Raw genomic sequence first — 22,419 nt, forward strand, 5'->3', positions numbered from 1 at the left:
GAGTAAAGTTTCTATTTTTGCAGAGGATACTAAACTCTGTAAGGTAATAAAATCAGAGCAAGATGTAGCTTCTCTACAGAGGGACTTAAATAAACTGGAGGATTGGGCGGCCAAATGGAATATGAGGTTTAACACAGCTAAATGTAAGGTTATGCATTCAGGGATCAAAAACAAGAACGCAATCTATAAATTAAATGGAATTAATTTAGGAGAATCTATAATGGGAAAGGATTTGGGAGTGCTCGTAGACAGTAGACTTAGCAATAGTGCTCAATGTCAAGCAGCAGTTGCAAGGGCAAACAAAGTATTGGCATGCATAAAAAGGGGCATAGATGCAAGGGAAGACAGTGTAATTTTGCCACTGTATAAATCGTTGGTAAGAACTCATCTTGAATATGCAGTACAGTTCTGGGCACCATTCTATAAAAAAGATAATTTGGAACTAGAAGGGCGACAAAATTGATAAAGGGTATGGAGTCATTATGTTATGAGGAAAGGTTAGCCAGTTTAGGCATCTTTACTTTAGAAAAGAGACGTCTAAGGGGAGATATGATTACTATGTACAAATACATTAGGGGTCAATACAGAGAACGTTCATGGGAACTTTTTACCCCAAGGACTATACACAGGACACGTGTTCACCCCCTAAGGTTAGAGGTTAGAGGAGAGGAAATTTCACAACCAGCAAAGGAAGGGGTTCTTTACAGTAAGGGCAGTCAAGATATGGAATTCATTGACAGGAAAGGTTGTGATGGCAGATTCAATAGATATGTTTAAGAAAGGGTTAGACAAATTTTTAGTGGAAAGGTGTATCCAGGGATACGACCGTTAATTAAAATGTAGGATAGTAGTGGATATAGGGTAAAAATAGGACTGCAATATTGAGTCTGGCGGGATTTTCACAATTGAAACAAATTGGCGGTTGCTTACTCTGGATGAACTTCAAATATAAGTGCAGGATCGCAGGAGATCCAAAATAGGTTGAACTTGATGACTGGTGTCTTTTTCAACTTCATCAACTATGTTACTATGTTACTATGTATTAAGAAGACCAAGCCTGCCAGCCCTATATTTTCTATTTCAGAAATGACAATTGCCAATGAAGCAATGGAGCTCTCCTCTTTGTCTTTTACTATATAACAAGGTAAAGGCCAAACATGAACAGGTAAATTTGGAAGTTCTTCTCTTTGTGTGTTTCCTATATAACACAATACAGTGGACTGCAGCTTTAGAAGACCAAGCCTGCCAGCCCTATTATTTCTTTTTCAGCAATGACAATTAGCAATGGACCAATAGAGCTCTCCACTTTGTGTGTTACCTATATAACATGGTACAATGTAACTGCATATTAAGAAGACCAAGCCTGCCAGCCCTATTATTTCTATTTCAGCAATGACAATTGGCAATGGAGCAATGGAGCTCTTATCTATGTGTGTTACCTAGATAACACAGTACAATGTGATTGCAGATTTAGAAGACAAAGCCTGCCAGCCCTATTATTTCTATTTAAGCAATGACAATTAGCAATGGCGCAATGAAGATCTTCTCTTTGTTTGTTAGCTATACAACACAGTACAATGTGACTGCAGATTTAGAATACCAAGCCTGCCAGCCCTATTATTTCTATTTCCTCAGTTACAATTAGCAATGGAGCAGTGAAGCTCTCCTCTTTGTGTGTTACCTATATAACACAGTACAACGTAACTGCAGATTTAGAAGACCAAGCCTGCCAGCCCTTTTATTTCTATTTCAGCAATGACAATTAGCAATGGAGCAATGAAGCTCTCCTCTATGTGTGTTACCTATTAACACAGTACAATGTGACTGCAGATATAGAAGACCAAGCCTGCCAATCCTATTATTTTTATTTCAGCAATGACTTTTAGCAATCGAGCAATGGAGCTCCCCTCTTTGTGTGTTACCTATTAACACAGTACAATGTGACTGCAGATATAGAAGACCAAGCCTGCCAGCCCAATCATTTCTATTTCAGCAATGACAATTAGCAATGGAGCAATGGAGCGCTTCTCTTTGTTTGTTACCTATTTAACACAGTACAATGTGACTGCAGATTTAGAAGACCAAGCCTTCCAGCCCAATTATTTCTATTTCCTCAATGACAATTAGCAATTAGGCAATGGAGCCCTCCTGAATGTTACTGGAGACTTTGAAGAACACTGCTACCCGTCCTCTTTCTTTTTTGCCTATGACGCCACCCAACTGCACTAGAGAATGCCAAGAACTGTGCTACCTTTTCTGTGTCCCATTGTGAAATGGCGCTGGATCGCCATTGGGGGCGGTACTTATAGATTCGGCTCGGTACTTGGATCTGCTAAGTTCAGGTATGTTTGGTTCTCGGGGAACCGAGCATCAGCATCTCTAATTTATATGTTGCTTTACATGCTCGCTCAAATGCTATTTCTGTTCCTTATACTTTATATTCTAAGCTCCTTTGCACAGGATTCTCATTCCTATTATCTGTAAAAGTTATATAATTGTTATAGTTCCCTGTATGTTGTAGATTTTGGCACTTTGTAATTCATTTAAAGTAAGTTAGAACAATTATATTACTTATTAGTGAGCACAATATCTAATAATGTGTATATTAGGTATCCTTATAAACGTAACAACTCATAGGGGGGTATTCAATTGTTTCTTTTAACGCGCTAAAACAAAAAAAAACGAGCACTCGAAAAAAACTTCATATTATACGGTAATTTTGCGCGCGTAAACAGTTAACACGGTACTTACTCGCTGCCAGCGGGCTGAATTTCAGCTCGCTGCTCAGGGAGCTGCGAGATGAAATTTAGCGAGTAATTACCGTATTAACGGTAATATTTTTAGAGCGCTCGTTTTTTTTTGTTTTAGCGCGTTAAAAGAAACAATTGAATACCCCCCATAGAACAAATTTAGCACTATATGTTGGAGGTTATGTGAACTGCATAAAGGTAACAATGAGCCAAAGGCATATGTGTCAGTGGAGCAGTTCAAAATCTGAGATTTTACAATTATTTTATTGGCAATGGGCCTGATTCTGAGTTGGGCTCAAATTGGGTGTAATTTACACACAAAAAAGACGCAAACAAAAATTAGTATGTATGCCCTACACATCTTAAGCTCTGTAGGAATCAGAATATACATAACATTTTTGATACATATATTAAGGTGTGGTTTCCTTAACAGGACTGTGATGCCCCTTGTGTGGTGTAAGGGGAAGAGGTGCAAAGTCATGATTGCTCTAGTTCATGTTCAGTGTTGAAAGGAAGAAAAGAGGATTCATGTTAAGAGCAATGTGCTTAGAGGGTAAATGACATTTGTGAGAATCGGAATCTTAAAACGCTAAGAAAGATTTATGTGTGATTTATCAGAGAGAACCCAGGCACTCCAGTACCCGGGATCACCCCGCATTGTGAAGAGACTGTTATATAAGTAGATGCAAGATGGGTGTTGAAGAATAACTCTGTTACCCAAAAAACACAGAAAGAGAGAAGTAAAAGAGCAACAACATTATAAAGCTAGTAAGTGTTAGCTCCTGTTGCAAGCATAATTAATAGCTCCTGATGAGGATGGGTGGGAATTGATTATGCATCAATAATTAATAATCAATAAGTGCTCAAGTGATTCATGTTCAAATGCCTTATGTAATATGAAATTAAGAGAATATGTATAGAGACTGAGGGGCTTATGCAGAGTTGTATGTATGCTTTTTTTTCTTGTGTAAAATATGTATTTTGGTCCTGCGCATGCGGACAACAAATGCGTAAGCAGAATGTATAGTCAATACATCTTACAGTGTAGCACATTTACAGTGGCTATAAAATACTAATTTTGTAGCCACTGTACAACTAGTGATGTTTAAAGAGATAGACTAGGGGAGTGAAGGGGCATGCAAGCACAGCCCAAGTACAATAAGAGCATGTTCACCTAAGTGCAACAGAGTTGGACTGAACACAGACACTTATGTGCCTGTCAAGCGGTGTATCATTTGCACCTGCTAGAAGGCAGGTGCAAATGATATGCACTGATTTTAATGATGGTCAGCAGAATTACTTAGACACTTCTAATTGGCTGCATTATGATTGCTGATTACTCTCTACAGCTGATTGCGCTTAATTAATTTGTGGCTATAGCAGGTGTGTCTGTTTGCATTTTTGACTTTTCAACTTCTCAGACATCGTGGAACAAGCTGTCGAAGTCAGCAAATTGGATAAAGTCATTTCAATTAAAGTCTAGCAAACTTGGTTGTCTTTGTCTGAAAAGATGCGTACGGTATGCTACGACGTACAAGGGCACGCTACGGCGTGAAAGGGCGTACGCATCCACTACACGTGGCAGCAACAGTAATCGGTCTTTTACCATACATTCGCACAAACACGCATACTTATAAAATAGTACACATTAATGGTAGTTGCAACACATAGGGCTAGATTTACTATCAGGCGTGATGCATGGCGGCTTCAAACCGCCATGCATCGCGGCGGTTTTCCGGCGTGTTTGCATTGCAAACAGCCGGATTTACTAATGGGCGCATTTCAGCTTCAATTTGAAGCCGCCGGCGATGTAACGGCGGGATGTAATGCTCAAAGCCGCCGGCGGCTTTGAATAGAACATGGCGCTTTTGCTTTAAATGACGGCGCTTTTGTGTAAAGGCGGTTTTTTTGAAAATTACACCTGTCTCCTGGCCTGTTACTATTGGCTATTTTCAAACTCAGGAGATTTGACATCACAAGCCCTATATAAACCACTGGCCTGACACTTTTTTCTCTGATAGGGTTTAGAGGAGTTTTGTGAGAGGAGTTTGGAGGATAGTGGTTTGCTGAGAGTTGGTGTTTGGTGGATTGGTGGAGCGATATCTGATTGAAGTGTGAGTAGTCCTGTGGTTTTTTCCTGTTTTGTACATTTATTTTCTCATTTATTTTCTGTCTTGTATTTTTTGTATTTGACTTGTCCTCTGTCTGTGTTACTTGTGTGTGACTGTGTGGAGAGTGTGTCTGTAGGTAGTGTAGTTTGTTCTTTGTGTTTGTAAGTCCTTCAGTGTTTTGTGTTTTTCTGTCTTCTGGGTAAAAATGTCCAGAGATAGGAGGGGAGAACAGGCTGAGGAGAGGGAGATGGAGGTTGAGGGATCAGAGGAGGGAGAGGGAGAGGTTGAGGAGACAGGACAGGGCAGGAAGACCAAGACAGGGAGGAATGTGCGCTTCTCACATGATGAGAATTGTGTGTTGGTGCACAACATCATTCCCTGCTACGAGGTCATCCTAGGGAACCTGGCAGCCCGGACTCCTCTAAGGCGGCGTCACCAACTGTGGGGGAGAGTCTGTGAGGCCGTGAACGCGGTGGGCCCACTGAAGCGGACAGTGGCACACTGCCGCAAGCGCTTCTCTGATATTAAGAGGAGGCTTAAAGAGAAGATGGCCCAGGAAAGGAGGTCGACAAGGCGCACGGGTGGTGGCCCCCCACTTCGTATGGAGTACACCACGTACGAGGAGGAGCTGCGCCAGATAATGCCGGCTGAAATTGTAGAGGGCATAAATGTGCAGGACACCGATTCGCCCTCTTTTGGCCAAGTAGTTGGTGAGTTATTTGGTTTTTTTACCCTAACAGTATTTTAAATGTTTTTTTCTTTTTAAAACTGCTTTTTTCTTTTTAAAACTGCTTTTTTCTTTTTAAAACTGCTTTTTTCTTTTTAAAACTCCTTTTTTCTTTTTAAAACTGCTTTTCTCTTTTTAAAACTGCTTTTTTCTTTTTAAAACTCCTTTTTTCTTTTTAAAACTGCTTTTTTCTTTTTAAAACTCCTTTTTTCTTTTTAAAACTGCTTTTTTCTTTTTAAAACTCCTTTTTTCTTTTTAAAACTCCTTTTTTCTTTTTAAAACTGCTTTTTTCTTTTTAAAACTCCTTTTTTCTTTTTAAAACTGCTTTTTTCTTTTTAAAACTCCTTTTTTCTTTTTAAAACTGCTTTTTTCTTTTTAAAACTCCTTTTTTCTTTTTAAAACTGCTTTTTTCTTTTTAAAACTGCTTTTTTCTTTTTAAAACTCCTTTTTTCTTTTTAAAACTGCTTTTTTCTTTTTAAAACTCCTTTTTTCTTTTTAAAACTGCTTTTCTCTTTTTAAAACCTCTTATCTCTGTGCAAACGTTTTTTCTTATTTGTTTTTTTTTTTTTGATTGTTTTTCAAAGTGTATTTTTGACTCTAATAGTTTGTAAAGGTTTTTTTTTTCTCATAGCAAAAAAAAAAAATTGCAAACACATTTGTGCAATAAACAGTATATTTGGAAATTGTTTTTTATGGAAATACATTGTATGCTTTTTCTAATACATCCAGATTCGCCAGGACCGCAGTTCAGTCCCAGTGCCAGACCTACACCTCCACCTTCAGCGAGAGATTCGGGCACAGACGAGCAAGCAGGTGCGTGATTTCTGTTTAGGATAGAAATAATGGAGTTAATTGATTTTCTGTGCAAATGTTGCTGTCAATTTTTTTTAATTTTTTTTTTAATTGTTTGCAATGAGAAGTTTGGGCTACATTTTACTAAACTGATATGTTGCCTATAGTAACCCATCAGAATATACCTTTACTTTATTTATTGCATTCAACAAAATGACAGCTAAAATCTGATTGGTTGCTATAGGCAACATCTCCACTTTTTATAGCATGTAGTTTAGTCAAAATAACCCAGCATGTACTACACAGTCCAAATGATAATGGGTATTAAAAGGATAATAAGTGCATCCGTAAGCAGGTAGCATAGGACTAGAAATCAGGAATGCAAACATTGTGAAAGAATCTGTAGTTGCTAAAGAATATTCTTTCCTATCCAGTGTTCAGAATGCAATATACAAACTTATTATATACTATATACTTACCGTCATTTTTCATACACAGGGCCCTCTTCATACCAGCCACCTCAGGCGGAGTCATTGGAAATGTCCCCTGAGCCAGAGGATCAAACGACCATCACCCTGGTAACAGTGGATGCCCCTGTGTCTGGCCTCCAGGAAGTTTCACCTGGCCCTGCTGAACCATCACACCACCAACCTGCACCTGAAACTATGGACCCAGCCAGAGAAATGGCGCTGTCTATTGGCGCATTCCAGCAGCAACAGACATTGTTCATGGACAGGCAAACTGGGCACATGTCACAAATTGCGGCCCAGTTGAGGCGAATACACCGCTCCACGAGCCAAATCCCTGCTGCAATAAACCGGCTGGCAAGCGCTTTGGAGCAGACAAATGTGCAGCTGGCCCAAATGTCTGGGTCTGTGGACGCCATGCATTCCTCCATTCGCGAGGGGAATGCCAATGTTATCCGGCTGGCAGGCCAACTCCAGCAGGAACTGATTGCCCGCTTGCCGGCCCCTTTTTCATCGGCCTCCACCAGTGCCGCTAGTACTCCTACCACATCTCTACAGAGTACTCCTCCAAGGAGAGGTGCTCGCACCAGGGGTGGGCGAGGGAGGGGAGAGAGTGCCACCAAGCATAGTGATATGCCTGCAAAAAGGCAACGCTAGCACAATGTTTCTTATTGATTAATGTTTTGTCAAGTTTCTATAACCATTATACGTAATTATTTATTGTGTTCTGCAATAAATGCAGTTAAATTTCTATTGTGTCAGTCTTTCTTTTCTGCACATTAAACAAGAGTATACTGATTTTTTAACAACTATGCACTAATTTCACTTAAACATTGACCTCTGACTGTCACATTCCAGGGATGTTCATATTTACCACATGAGGAGTACACACTATCCTGTTTTTAAAGGTTCCAATTTACAAAACATTTAAAATAAAATACTAAAATTGCACTCACATAAAACACATTTTGTAGCAAAAAATGTTTTTCATACTATGTACTTACACGTAAAGTAGTTTGTAATTAGACGGTCTCTAATCTCCCTTCCGCCCTCTGTGCTCTGCACATCACCAGATGTGACACGTACCCCTTCTTCTTCACTGTCTACTGCAATAATCGGTGGGGTAAGTTGATGTAAAGCCAGGTTATGCAGCAGACAGCAAGCCAGGACAATCTCAGATACCTTTTCAGGTGCATACATAAGCACCCCACCAGATTTATCAAGGCACCTGAACCTGGTTTTCAAGAGTCCAAACGTACGTTCTATGATACCTCTAGTGGTTATGTGTGCCTCATTGTATTGGTGCTGTGCAGGAGTCTGAGGATGCAGCAGAGGAGTCATGAGCCAGGAGCGACACCCATATCCTGAATCTCCTGCAATAAAAGTAAAATGTTAGCTCCCATTTACTTTGAGCATGTTGTACAGCAGTTAGCATATGTGAGTCCATTTGAGCAAGGATAAGGGATATATAAAACATGCAAAGTACATACCCAAAAGCCATCCCTCCGGCATTTCACCACTTTCAAATTTGGCATAAAGGGTAGACTGTCTCAGGATAAAGGCATCATGACATGACCCAGGATAGCCTGCAACAACACTCAATATACGCTGGTTAGCATCGCAGACAACCTGCACATTCAGGGAGTGGTAATGATGGCGATTAACAAAAACCTCTGCCCTGTGGTGAGGTGGTCTCAGAGCAATATGAGTGCAATCTATTGCACCCATTACATTAGGGATACCTGCGACCCTATAGAAAGCTCCCTTGAGCTCATGCCACTGTGACTCCTGGCTGGGGAAGCTGATATAGCTAGGGCACACTCTTTTAAGGGCACCTAAAACCTGTCCAAAATGCCTTGAAAATGTCGGCTGCGTTATGCCAATCACTCTGGAGGACACAGATTGAAAGGAACCTGTTGCCAAAAAGTGAACTGCACACAGTAGTTTGTGTAGTCCTGACACTGCATTAGAGCGGCTGGTTGTAGGCTCCAAATCATCCTTCACTTGCTCATACAGTGCCATGAGGTTAGTACGATTGAGGCGAAACATTTGTACTACCTCCACATCAGCCAAAGACTCCAGATTCAAACGCACTGAAAATGCACGTGGAGTGCGGGGTCTTTGCAGGCTCCGCGGAACAGATGCCAACTGCTGTTCATCCTCCTCCTCCTGGCGCCTTTCTGCCTCCATCAGGTAAAAAGCTGCAAACATACACTGGCAAGAATGCACCACATTACCTGCAAAAGCCATTCTCCAACAAACCCACACCTGCCAAATAATGAGGGGCCCTTTTTGTAAGCATCATGATTAACTGCTGGGCAATAGACGGTGATTGTCTGTGATTGCTTCAGGCAGAAAAAACATTTTTCACATGTGGATTGCATTAGCATTAAAATAAGGGTTAACTGTCTGCGGCCTCTAGGAAAAAGGCTGCAGAAGAGATAGCTTGCTTGGAGCGCAGGTTAGCCTCTCTTCTTCCCCAACATCAGTCTCTTCATGACCCTGCTCTACTCACTCAGATTACTTCACTGAAGGGCCAACTTAACACTCTTCTCTCCCGTAGGGCTGCTATTACTATGCAGAAACTACAGCAAAGGTACTATGACAAATCAGACAAAGCAGATTCTGTGTTAGCCAGAAAGCTTCGTAAGAAGATGGCTCTTGGCCACATTGATAAAATTTACGACCCACAAAGGAGCAGAACTACATATGACCCTAAGGAGATAGTCCAGACGTTTCAAGATTTTTATTTCTCCCTCTATAATTTAACCCCCCCACCCACCCCTCTAAGAGCCCATACGGTGCCGTCTCTGGACGAATACCTAGCCGCCACTCCCCTCCCTAAGCTCACTCCACCTCACATAGAATCCCTGAATGAAGATATCACCCTGACCGAGGTTTTGGCCGCTATTAAATCCCTGAAACCCTCTTCAGCTCCAGGTCCTGACGGTTTTACCCCGCAATACTATAAAAATTTCGCTGCAGTACTAGGCCCCCACCTGACATCTTTTTTTAACGAGATCCTGGATGGTGCCACGTTTGATGCAGCCACAACCAGAGCGAATATTATTGTCATCCCAAAGCCTGGGAAGGACCCAACTCTCTGCTCTAGCTATAGACCAATTTCCCTCCTTAATGTGGACCTTAAAATTTACGCAAAAATTCTGGCCTCTAGATTGAATCCCCTCCTCCCTTCCCTCATCCACCCCGACCAGGTGGGATTTATCCCGGGACGTCAAGCCCCGGACAATACTAGGAGAACAATTGACCTGATACACACAATTCACAGGGGTAAGCTCCCCTCCCTCCTTATGTCATTAGATGCTGAGAAAGCGTTCGACCGCATCTCCTGGTCGTTTATGGTTGGGGTACTGGGAGCGATGGGTTTCTCTGGCAAATTTATGACGGCCATCTCAGCCTTGTACCGTTCTCCGTCGGCCACAGTCGCTGCAAATGGTCTATCCTCGGTCCCCTTCACTATTTCCAATGGCACTCGGCAGGGCTGTCCCCTTTCTCCGCTCATTTTTGCCCTTATCATAGAACCCTTAGCAGCTAGGATCCGGGCTAACCAGCAAATCCTAGGCATCCCGGTGGGTAGCTCTTCCCATAAAATAGCATTATACGCGGATGACGTCCTGTTAACAATTGCTAATCCAATTTCCTCTGTCCCTCCTCTTGTAGACGAATTAATGCTTTACGGCCACTTTTTAGGATATAAAGTTAACGCGGACAAGACAGAAGTCCTAGACTTTTATGTCTCCTCAGCTGACAAGGTGTCTTTAGAAAGCTCCTTCCCGTTCAACTGGCGCCCTCAAAAACTCAAGTATCTTGGAGTTTATCTAACTAAACAACCTCATCAGCTTTTTCAGGCCAACTTCCCCCACACTCTTGCTCAAGTTAAGCTAGACCTAGTTTCATGGTCGCAACTATACATCTCCTGGATAGGTCGTATTAATGCGGTCAAGATGAACATACTCCCTAGACTCCTCTACCTTTTTCAAACCCTCCCCATCCGAGTCCCCCCCTACGTTTTTAAATTTCTCCATTTCCATGTATCTAAATTCATTTGGGCGGGTAAGCGTCCCCGAGTCCGTTTCAAGCTTCTACAGAGAGCCCCGCGGGGAGGGGGACTGGGAATTCCTGATTTTCGACGCTATTATCTCTCCGCTCAGCTTGCTCAATGCGTTCTGTGGTGTAGCTTGTCTCCCTCCAGGGTCTGGGTCGAGATTGAGGCTGAAAGTCTGGGTATGCTATCCCCATCCACTCTCCTATGGCTTCCACGGGCTCGTCGACCAAAACGTGTCTCACTTTATCCGGTCATTACACATTCCCTAGCGGTCTGGGATTCATGCTCCCAAAAATTTGGCCTTTCCCCCCATCCTTCTCCCCTAGTTCCTTTGTTTAACTCCTCAGACTTCGCTCCAGGCCTTACCCCTAAAGCATTCTCCTCGTGGACCTCACAAGGGGTCCGTTTCTTAAACGATCTCACCTCCACAGCTGTGTTCCCCTCGTTTTCTGACATCCAATCGCAAATAAATATTCCCACTAAATTATTTTACCAATTCCTTCAGCTCCGCCACTTTCACCATACTGTCAAATCTCGCCTCTCCTCCCGCCCCCTCACCCCATTCGAACGTCTATGTCTCCGTCAGTCTTCCACGAAAGGCCTTATTTCAACATTATATTATGAACTTGCCCCACCTTCCTCAAATACTAGAGTATCGCACGAACTGGCCTGGGAACATGATCTGGGTGAAGTTCTTTTGAGTGAAGAATGGTCGGAGATATATGAGAATGCTGCCTCCAGCTCAATCTGCGTTAAAATAAAAGAGAATGCCTATAAGGTATTGTACCGCTGGTACTACGTTCCCTCCCGGATACATAAATTCCTCCCAGACTCTTCTGATCGCTGTTGGCGTGGGTGCTCCCATGAGGGTAACTTTATCCATATATGGTGGACTTGTCCCAAACTCTCAAACTTCTGGGCCGAGATCAATCACCTGATCCAATCGATTATTCAGGTAACGATTCCATTTGAGCCTAAATTTTTCCTCTTGCCCCTGGGAGCGCCAGCGGCAACTCGGCATGAGAATAAGTTAGCTAGGCATATCTTATCGGCAGCTACCTGCCAAATAGCAGCAGACTGGAGGCAGCAAACTCCCCCTTCGCTTCAAGCTGCTATCAATAGAGTCTGGCAGGTCCACCGCCTAGAATATATGACCAGCATTATCAATAGGACATCAAGATCGTTCACTAAGGTATGGAGTCCATGGCTCTCATTTTTTCAGATCTATCCCCCTTTCACTTGACTCTTCCTTTACACATGTCCGTCCTCCTCCTATAAACCCCTCTCTTTCTCTTTTCCTCTCTCTTTCCATTCCTGTTCTCTACTGTACTAGTCTCTCCTTTTCTCCTTCTGCGTCATGCCACTCTCTGTTGAGGCATTTCGCCCCCTCCCTTATTTTCTTAAAAATCCTTGGTCAACTGTCACACACGCATATTGTGGCACTGATTATTTATATCTTAATACTGATTTTATGCTTTGTTACCTGTGATGTGCTTCTATTGCTTGTTTTTTTTTGTTTTTTCTTACTGACAGTGCATGTCGGTTCTGTTTGTTACTTGACCATTCAAAAATAAAAATTATAAAAAAAAAAAAAAAAATAAGGGTTAACTATGTAATGCAACAATTCCCATCCTAGTTTCTTTGAGGCAACAGTATTCTAGTGGTTTTTTGGAAAGTACAAAACAACTAGAAAAGGAAAGGTGAAATGAGATTTTACTATGCAATCATACTGGGTGAAAAAATAATGGAAAAAAAACAAAACAGTAGCCTGAAATTTCATGACACTTTGCCCATTTTCTATACACAGTCCTAATGGAGCAATCATTGGACATGAAATAGGCCTTTCTCTTATGGTCTGATTGGCAAAATACCTGAAACAGCACACTGTTTGAACCATCACGCCGCTCACAAGCAGCGCTTTCATTTTGGTCTTTTGAATGGCGGTTTTCCGGCGGCTTTATAAACCCCCTAATAGTAAATCCGGCTGTTTGTATGTTGAACATTGTTGAAACCGTCATGGCGATGTATACAGAGGCGGGTTTGGAAACATCATTTTTGCCCGTTTGGACGGCGGGTTTAGCCTTAGTAAATCCGGCGATGGCTAAACCGCCGCCAAATCCGCCGAAAGTCGGCGGATTTACAAACACGCCTGATAGTAAATCTAGCCCATAGTCAGTTATGTCAAAATATAGTAGTATTTATATGTTATATCAGAGTTACATGCATATTAGTGAAATACACGGAATGGGTTAAAGGAATAACATCATGAGTGGTATCATAATGAACCTTATTACATATTCTACTGTTTGGTTCACTCTGCAAGGGAATCGCAGAGTGCATACGCAAGTTATGAATGATAGGGAATTATGAACTACTTAAGACTAAGGAATCCTGGCGGGAAGAGCAGAGCATACCCCCTGCAGAGATAACCCCCCCTTTGGATTCCTTAGGATGAACCAGCCAATGATTGACGACCCCTTGGACATTCCTGAGACCTGGACCAATAGATGATCCAGAGGGCAGACATCTTGTCCCCAGACTTCAGGATTGAATGACTGCACTGGATCCAGAGCGCCTGCGATAAGTAACGGCTGTATTTACTATTACTTCGCTTGAGCATATATATTCTATTATTTGCGAATAAATCTCTGTGCTTTGGAAACACAACTCGAGGTTCGACAATCGTTATTGGTTAGCGACAATACGCACATAACAATTTGGGTGCTCGTGAGCTTTGGAGGTTTCGTTGCCGATGATACGCAAGACCAACGGATTTCGGTTCCTCAACAAAGGGTGGAGACGCGTCATAAACGGGTAAGAACTCATGGTGTTCAAAACCTGAATTTTACTCTGTGTTGCGAAACCGAATGTCCGTTTTGCATTATCTAGGGCACGCTAACTAGAACCTAGGGACAAAAGAGAAAATTGTTTCTTTTTTCTGTCATTGTGCGTTTTAACTGTATTGCATTGCTTAGCGTATGTGTATTTCCTGCTGTGCGTACGCGAACTTCCGGTAGACTTGCCACGTGGTTAAACAATCGTTTTGATAGTTATTGTACATGTATAGTATAATTACTTGTGAAAGCCTCTGAGATATTATTACTGTTGTTGGGAACTTTTGATTTTCTGCGCAGAAAAGGTGTATAGTGTGTGATGTTGTAACGTAGATACACTGTTTTATTGTGGATTGTGCTCAGTTGGTGTCTGACGAGGCGGATTGCCCAACTGAAGGACGGTATACAGGGCAGGTATACCGAATGCGAAAACCGGGTTTTCGCAAAGCGCTACCAATAGATCGCAAGGTTTGCTAATAATTAGTATTGGTAGGCAGTGCGATCCGATCGCACCGTTAGTGCGAATTGGTGAAGCAGCTAGGAGGAATTATACTGGAAAGGCAGGTTGATTGTATTAACTTGCGCTCCCAGCGATAATAAACTCAGCAGATTTTTGTGGTTGAGCCAGGGCATCGAGGAGCTGATAGCCCTTGGGGCCCACAGTGATATTTCTGTATTAGGGATCCTCGCCAGGGGCGAGAAAAGCGAGTGAACGCGGCTAAAGGAAATACGTTCACCGAGCATTATAGATCTCTAGCGGTGAGTATAGCAACAGAGTTGAAATTATTAGGTGGAAAGAACAGAGCATTGCGGTGTGTCTGTATTTCACATTTGGCCGGAAGGAACAGAGCATTGCGGTGTGTCTGTATTCCGGGTAGAAGGTATATTGTTCAACATGGGTGCTAAGCATACGCTAGAGATGGTCAGTGTACTGCCTAAGGAAGGCCCTATTGGTTCAGCGAAGTTTCTTATGTGTAAGAAATATGGTGCATACGCAACTGTGTATTGTGACACGTGGGTCAAGATGACCAAAACTTGTGATAGGCCTTTCCCAACAATAGGAAGTTTTAATGCAGAGGTACTAAATACCGTAAAAGATAAAGTATGGTTGATTGCCTCAACGAAAGTGAGGAATAAACATAATGATTGTTTAAAATTGTGGCAAATGGAAAGTAACACGTGGCAGAGCAGCGAATGCAAACCGGAAGTAGGCGTGACGAAAAGCGCGCGCAAGGCGGATGTAACCGTTGCAAAGCGTGGCGAACTCAGCGCAAGCGCGCCCCCGCCACCTTATGTGGCGGGAGGGGTAAGTACAGCCGTAGTTAAAACTGAAAATAGAAAAATTGCTAAATTGTATCCTGTTTTAAATCAGTTTAAATCAAGTGTATCTGAAAGTGAAGATGAACCCACTGTGATTTCGGCCATTGCCCATGCCGTTAGTGTACTAGAGGCTCAGCGCAAGTATGAGAAAATGGCTGAGATAGGTGAGAGTAGCGTGATCACTAGGAGTGAAAGCATTCTAAATCTAGGACCAGTAAATCCTGTAGTGTCTCCTGAAGTCAGTGTACCAGAGGGTGTGTTCCCGGTCCGCACAATATCAGTTCCCAATGGGAAACCGGATAAGGATGGTGTAGTTCCTTTAAGAAATGTTACAATGCATTGTCCCTGGACTAGATCAGAATTACGTTCCATTATGACTGCATTCCCAGATCCTAGAAAAGAGTTAGCTAAATGTCAGAAATTTGTTAAAGACTTAGGAAATGCTCATGAACCAACCAGTAAGGATTGGCGGGTAGTGTTGAGGGCGTGTCTTCCTCCCAATACTAACATACAAAAATTTATTGAAGATTGTTTGTTGGAGGAAGATGACACCTTGACTGATGAGATTAACCAACGGAATATAGAACAAATTGTCAAACACTTAGCCATCTATTTTCCAGTAGTAGTAAATTGGAGTAAGATTTTCACCATTAAACAAAAGGATAGTGAAACTGCCTCAGATTACTTTGCTAGAGCTATAACAGCGATCACACGATTCACTGGGATATCCAACATAAGTGAGGATCCACATCACAGAGAGGTAGCTGCAGGAGTAATGATGGACGGCCTTAGAGAAAATTTAAAGACGAGGGTACAAACCACATTACCTAATTGGAGAGGCGTCACGGTAGACTCTCTCAGGGAGTCTGCTGTGGAGCATGACAAGAACCTTTTTAGAAAAAGGGAAGAGAAAAGTGATAGGTTAATGACGGTAAGTATACAGGCTCTAGAAGGGGTGCATACACGACCACCAGCATACAACCCATATAACAGGAAACCTAAAGTGATCAGGTGTTTCAACTGTAACGAGGAAGGACATTACGCTAGAGAGTGTAAAAAGGAAAGACTCAATACACAGAAAGGTGGGTCACATAGATATCCTCCAAGGAGGGATTCACATAGACTAGAAGACTCACATCTACCCGCGCATATTACGGCTGCAAATGCTGCACGGGAAATCAATAGTCAGCGGTAGGGGTCAAGTCATACCTGTAGTCTACAGCCAGTGAGGTTAACTGAGAGTCAGAGTGAAGAACCAACAATGATAGTTGACATAGCTGGTAGGAAACAAACTTTTCTTGTAGATACAGGGGCGGCCCGATCTGTGATAACCTCTCCTTTCAACCTACAGGTGACCAGTAAAACCATTCCAGCTATGGGTGTAACGGGAAAAGTGTTACATTATCCTCTAACTAAACCCGCTGAAGTTACTATCGGGCCTCTGCATACTAAGCATTCGTTTCTCTTGGCTGCAGCAGCTCCTACTAACTTGCTAGGGAGAGACTTGTTATGTAAAATGGGATGTGTCATATACTGTACTTCTGATGGTGTGTTCTTAGATATGCCGGAGAAGGTCGCACATGAGGTACAGGATATATTGGACACCCCTCAAAGGTTAATGTTACACTCTCCTGTTATAGAACAAAGTCCATCTCAAGTAAAGGGGATGTTGCTGGGAATACCAGGTTCCCTATGGACCAGAGATGGACAGGACACTGGACTGATAGCAAACGTAGCCCCTGTCATGGTCAATCTAAAAAGTGGTAGGATAGCTCCAAAAATCCCACAGTATCCATTAAAACCGGAGGTGGAACTAGGGGTATATCCTGTTATTGAGAGGCTGTTACAACAAAGGATTTTAATTCGTACAGCCAGTACAGCAAATAGTCCCATTTTCCCTGTGAAGAAGAGTGGGGGGAGGGGCTATAGATTAGTCCAGGACTTAAGGGGAATTAACAAAGTTGTTGAGAGCCAATTCCCCGTAGTGCCGAATCCAGCTGTCATCCTCATGCAGATTCCACCGTCTGCCAGTCATTTTACTGTCATTGATCTATGTTCTACTTTCTTTTCAGTCTCTCTTCACCCTGACTGCCAATACCTTTTTGCATTCTCCTACAGGGCAGTGCAATACACATGGACCAGACTACCCCAGGGGTTCATTGACAGCCCCAGTATTTTCTCCCAAGCCTTACATGACTGTATGCAATCCTTTCAACCCCACAATGGGTCTGTTCTAATTCAATATGTGGACGATTTGTTGTTGTGCTCTGATTCTTTTATGTCATGTTTGCATGATACTAAATTGTTGCTTCATCTTTCACAAACAGGGCACAAGGTGGCAAAGGATAAATTACATCCATGTCAGACTAAGGTCAAATACTTAGGACACTGCCTAACTAAGGGGCTAAGACACCTGACAACCGACAGAATTGAGGCCATACAACACATGACCCTGCCGCAGAGCCAGAAGCAGATTCGTACTTTCTTGGGTATGTGTGGATACTGTAGGTCCTGGATCCCAGGTTTTTCTATTCTGCCATTACCATTGCAGGAGCTAGTCTCTTCCTCAAAACCAGAGCGTGTTGTACACACAGAAGAGTCAGAGCAAGCGTTCTTTAACCTTAAAGATAGTCTGACAAGAGCACCTGCATTGGGAATACCTGATTATGAAAAGCCTTTTGAGCTTTTTTGTACAGAAGCTGATGGCTGTGCAGCAGATGTCCTCGCACAGAAACATGGTGACGCTAGCAGACCGGTAGCATACTACAGTGCACAATTAGACAATGTGGCAAGGTCACTCCCAACATGTTTTAGAAGTGTAGCAGCAACGGCCCTTTTAGTAAGTAAGAGCGAAGATGTAGTAAGAGGTCATAATTCAACCATCTATACACCCCATGCTGTATCAGCTCTGTTAAATTCAGCCCAAACCAGACATGTTTCTTCAGCTAGATTCACAAAATGGGAACTAGCCCTGATGGCACCCTCAAACATCACCATCAAACGATGTAACACCTTAAATCCAGCTACATACCTTCCGTATGTGTCTCAAGAGACACAAAGGGTGGGAGGTGAGGAGACCCTGGTTGATGATGAGTTAGGCAAGAATACTGACACGCATGACTGTATGGAACACCTGAATCAGACCTTTACTGCAAGGCCCGACATACGTGACACCCCCTTAGAAAATGTAGATTTTACATTTTATACAGACGGAAGTTGCCATAGACAGACAGAGACATGAGAGCTATGTACTGGTTACGCTGTTGTAGATGACCAGGATGTGGTAGAAGCTGAACCCCTTGGCCCACCTCACTCAGCCCAGGTGGCGGAACTAGTAGCACTAAGGAGAGCGTGTGAATTGCCAGAGGGTAAATCAACCAATATATATATACTGACTCTAGGTACGCCTTCGGGGTAGTGCACGATTTTGGGGCCCTTTGGCGTCTTAGAAACTTTACGACAGCAGCAGGTACACCAGTAGCACACTCACAACACATAAAAGGACTTCTGACAGCGATACAGTTACCCAGAACAGTAGCCGTCATAAAGTGCAAAGCCCATACCTTTGAAGAAGACCCAGTGTCATTGGGCAACAACAGGGCAGACGAAGCTGCTAAATGGGCAGCAGGGCAACCTATGACTGTATCGACCGAGACTATGATGGTTTTTCAGACATTAGACACGCAGAAATTAATTGAAATGCAAGATTTGTGTTCCCTGCAGGAGAAGGCGGTCTGGAAGGCGAAGGGATGTGGTCAAGAGTCCTCAGGACTCTGGAGGGATGGACAAGGTAAGCCTGTAGCTCCCCGAACATACTATCCAAGCCTGGCTGAAGCAGCACACGGCCTGACTCACCTGGGTAAAGAAGGTATGTGCAAACTGGTGAGAGCATACTGGTGTGCTCCCGGATTTTCCTCTCAAGCTGGTAAGAAAGCAATGTCATGTCTTACTTGTTTGAGGAAAAATGTTGGGAAAACTATTCCAACTGAGCCATCCCACATCCCTCCTACAGACGGACCTTTTCAGGTAATACAAATTAACTATATCCAATTACCACCGTGCAGGAATCTAAAGTATGTGTTAGTGTGTATTGATGTGTTTTCCGGTTGGGTAGAAGCATATCCGGCAGCCACTAATACTGATGTGTTCACTGCAAAGAAAATTGTACAAGACTTTGTGTGTAGGTTCGGTATCCCTAGAATCATTGAAAGTGATAGGGGTACCCATTTTACTGGTGATATCTTCCAAAATATGTGTAAACTCATGGGAATCAGTAGTAGACTTCACACCCCTTACCGACCACAAGCCAGTGGTAAGGTGGAGAGAGTAAACGGTACTATAAGAACAAGCTAGGTAAGATAATGGCTGAAACTGGGTTGGCATGGCCTGAGGCTTTGCCGTTGGTCCTCCACAGCATTCGAACCACTCCTAGACCTCCTCTTAATCTGTCCCCCTTTGAGATACTGTTCGGACGACAACCTCATTTGATCGTGAGTCCACAAGACGACTTGAAGTGTAATAATGAAGTGACTGTACAATATCTTATAAGAATGAGTAGACAGCTAAAACAACAACAACAAAAACTAAAAATGCTGTCACCTGGTATGCCAGAAACGAACTGTCATGATGTTGAACCTGGAGACTATGTTATGATCCGCAATTTCTTACGTTAAGGTTGTTTAACAGACCGTTGGGAAGGCCCGTACCAAGTGCTGCTGACCAGTACTACATCACTGAAGGTTGCAGAAAGAGACATTTGGGTCCATTCCACCCACTGCAGGAGAGTCCATAATCCGGAGAACGTGCAAGACAAGAGCCTGTTCCCGGAGACCTAAAGCCTGCAGTTGAGACACCTGAACCAGAGACGTTGCCTCAGAACTATCTTTCCAGCGATGGAGTGGCGGTTTTTGTTTTTCTTTTGTTCCAGGATTTTCCTTGTTTTTACTTTTTCTAGGACATTCTATTTTTGTGAAGGAGGATGGAGGACGGAGGAGAGTTCTGGGAGTGATACGGATGAAATGGAGGCCGAAGAAAAGTTAATAGGATATCCTGAGCAGCCCATTATCAAACTTGGTCCAGGGGTTATGAAAAGGTCTGCTAGCTCAGGAACTCGGAGGCAGTGTGAGGGGCTATTGTCTGATGAGTATTGTATCTGCAAGTTCTGCAACTCCCTAGTTGAAGAGAGATGCATCCAACGATGCCAGTCCCCCAGTACTCTGAATATAGGCGGGCATCCTTTGGAGGATTATCACTCCCTGGTGGGTAAGGTGCTAAACCAAACCGAGTGTTGGGTGTGCTCTCACGTGCCTCAAGGGCAGCATAACATAGGACTAGTGCCATTCCCTCTAAACATATCCGAAGTACTCGAATTAAGGGGTGGGAGGCCCATAGAAGTGAGGTACAATAACACTAGGTCCCCTAGTCTGACGCTTCGACAATACTCCATAGGCAGATCTTTGCTGTGCCTAAACATATCTCATGCAAAGCGCCTGGAGAATTGGGAGGCTGACCTATCAGATCAGACAATGGCTCGCCACACTCATTTTAGAGAGAGACTCACAAGGTCACTACTAGGCAGGAATGTTGATGGAAGTCACAAGTTAGGGCGTATAACCAAACATAAGAAGGTATCCATTGGAAAAGTCTCTACAGATAAATGTGAAAATGTCATTAATGCCGACACGTGTCTAGAGCAGATGGAGACACTAGGCATGGGTAGTTTTATCAAAACTCTGTGTGATATAATTAATGGGCATACTGTTCCTTATGTTCTCCCTGATGATGTGTATTTTGTTTGTGGAAGGAAAGCTTATTCCTGGGTGACTCCGAGTTCCAAGGGCTTGTGTTTCCTAGCTAAACTGGTTCCTGAAATCATGACTATTACTCATGAAGAAATGGTAGATATTCACAAGACTACATCACCACCATACATACACACACAGTATGAACACCGTGGCAAGAGAAATATGATTCCCCATAGCTACAAAATTGATTAGTGAAACTGCTGGTTTCCAAGTTATGGTTGCTCTAGATCTCACCAGGACCGCTCGGGGAACATTAAACTTTAAATATATCCAAGACCTAGCTAAATTAATAGATAATATCACCGAGATGTATGATGACACTTTCAGGTATACTGGAAGGGAGCTACAAGCGTACAAAAAGGAGTTGGTGCAACATAGACTGGTACTAAATTATCTCACCTCTATTACTGGTGGGTACTGTGTGACACTGGCCACCCAGTTCGGTGTCAAATGTTGCACGTACATTACTAATAATACTGATGACCCTAAAGAGGTTATAGACCGGAAGATGGATGAAATTTTGCAGCTGAAATGGGAATTTCGAAAGAGCCATAATTCTTCGTTATATGAGGTCGGGGAAAAGGTGGCGGGTTGGTTCTCATGGTTGAACCCAGCAAAATGGTTCTCCGGTCTGGGGGAGTGGGTACAGGAAATGATTGCGAGTGTAGGTAAGCTCCTTCTCCTTATACTGGGTGTCATCTTAGCAATTGGTTTAGTTGTCAAATGTGTTCCTACTGTGTTGAAGTGTGGAAAACGGTCTCATGGGAGTAACACTGAGAAAGAGACTGAAAGGGTGGTACCAGATACTGAGATCATGGTCTGTGAAGAAGTATTGTATAATCCTGAACTTGAAACGGTGATTGGGTGATAGTTTATTACACTATCAAAGGGTGGAACTGTCGAAGTCAGCAAATTGGATAAAGTCATTTCAATTAAAGTCTAGCAAACTTGGTTGTCTTTGTCTGAAAAGATGCGTACGGTACGCTACGACGTACAAGGGCACGCTACGGCGTGAAAGGGCGTACGCATCCACTACACGTGGCAGCAACAGTAATCGGTCTTTTACCATACATTCGCACAAACACGCATACTTATAAAATAGTACACATTAATGGTAGTTGCAACACATAGTCAGTTATGTCGAAATATAGTAGTATTTATATGTTATATCAGAGTTACATGCATATTAGTGAAATACACGGAATGGGTTAAAGGAATAACATCATGAGTGGTATCATAATGAACCTTATTACATATCCTACTGTTTGGTTCACTCTGCGAGGGAATCGCAGAGTGCATACGCAAGTTATGAATGATAGGGAATTATGAACTACTTAAGACTAAGGAATCCTGGCGGGAAGAGCAGAGCATACCCCCTGCAGAGATGACCCCCTCCTTTGGATTCCTTAGGATGAACCAGCCAATGATTGACGACCCCTTGGACATTCCTGAGACCTGGACCAATAGATGCAAGCTATACCATCTTCATTGTATTACTGTATTTGATTGTGTATATAAGCAGCAGCTTGTGATCCAGAGGGCAGACAT

The 22,419-nt window shown here is 42.9% G+C and overlaps 1 protein-coding gene across 1 annotated transcript; it reads left to right on the forward strand.

Moving 5' to 3' along the window:
- The first annotated feature begins 5,108 nt into the window (after positions 1 to 5,108).
- On the forward strand, positions 5,109 to 10,027 carry LOC142106615 (uncharacterized). The gene is made up of 5 exons (XM_075189615.1): positions 5,109 to 5,571; positions 6,318 to 6,401; positions 6,879 to 7,494; positions 9,270 to 9,787; positions 10,023 to 10,027. Exons 1-5 carry the CDS (start codon positions 5,109 to 5,111, stop codon positions 10,025 to 10,027), a joined length of 1,686 nt encoding a protein of 561 aa, XP_075045716.1.
- Positions 10,028 to 22,419: the final 12,392 nt, after the last annotated feature.

The sequence above is a fragment of the Mixophyes fleayi genome, chromosome 11 (assembly GCF_038048845.1).
Source record: "Mixophyes fleayi isolate aMixFle1 chromosome 11, aMixFle1.hap1, whole genome shotgun sequence".
NCBI classification, from domain to species: Eukaryota; Metazoa; Chordata; class Amphibia; order Anura; family Limnodynastidae; genus Mixophyes; species Mixophyes fleayi.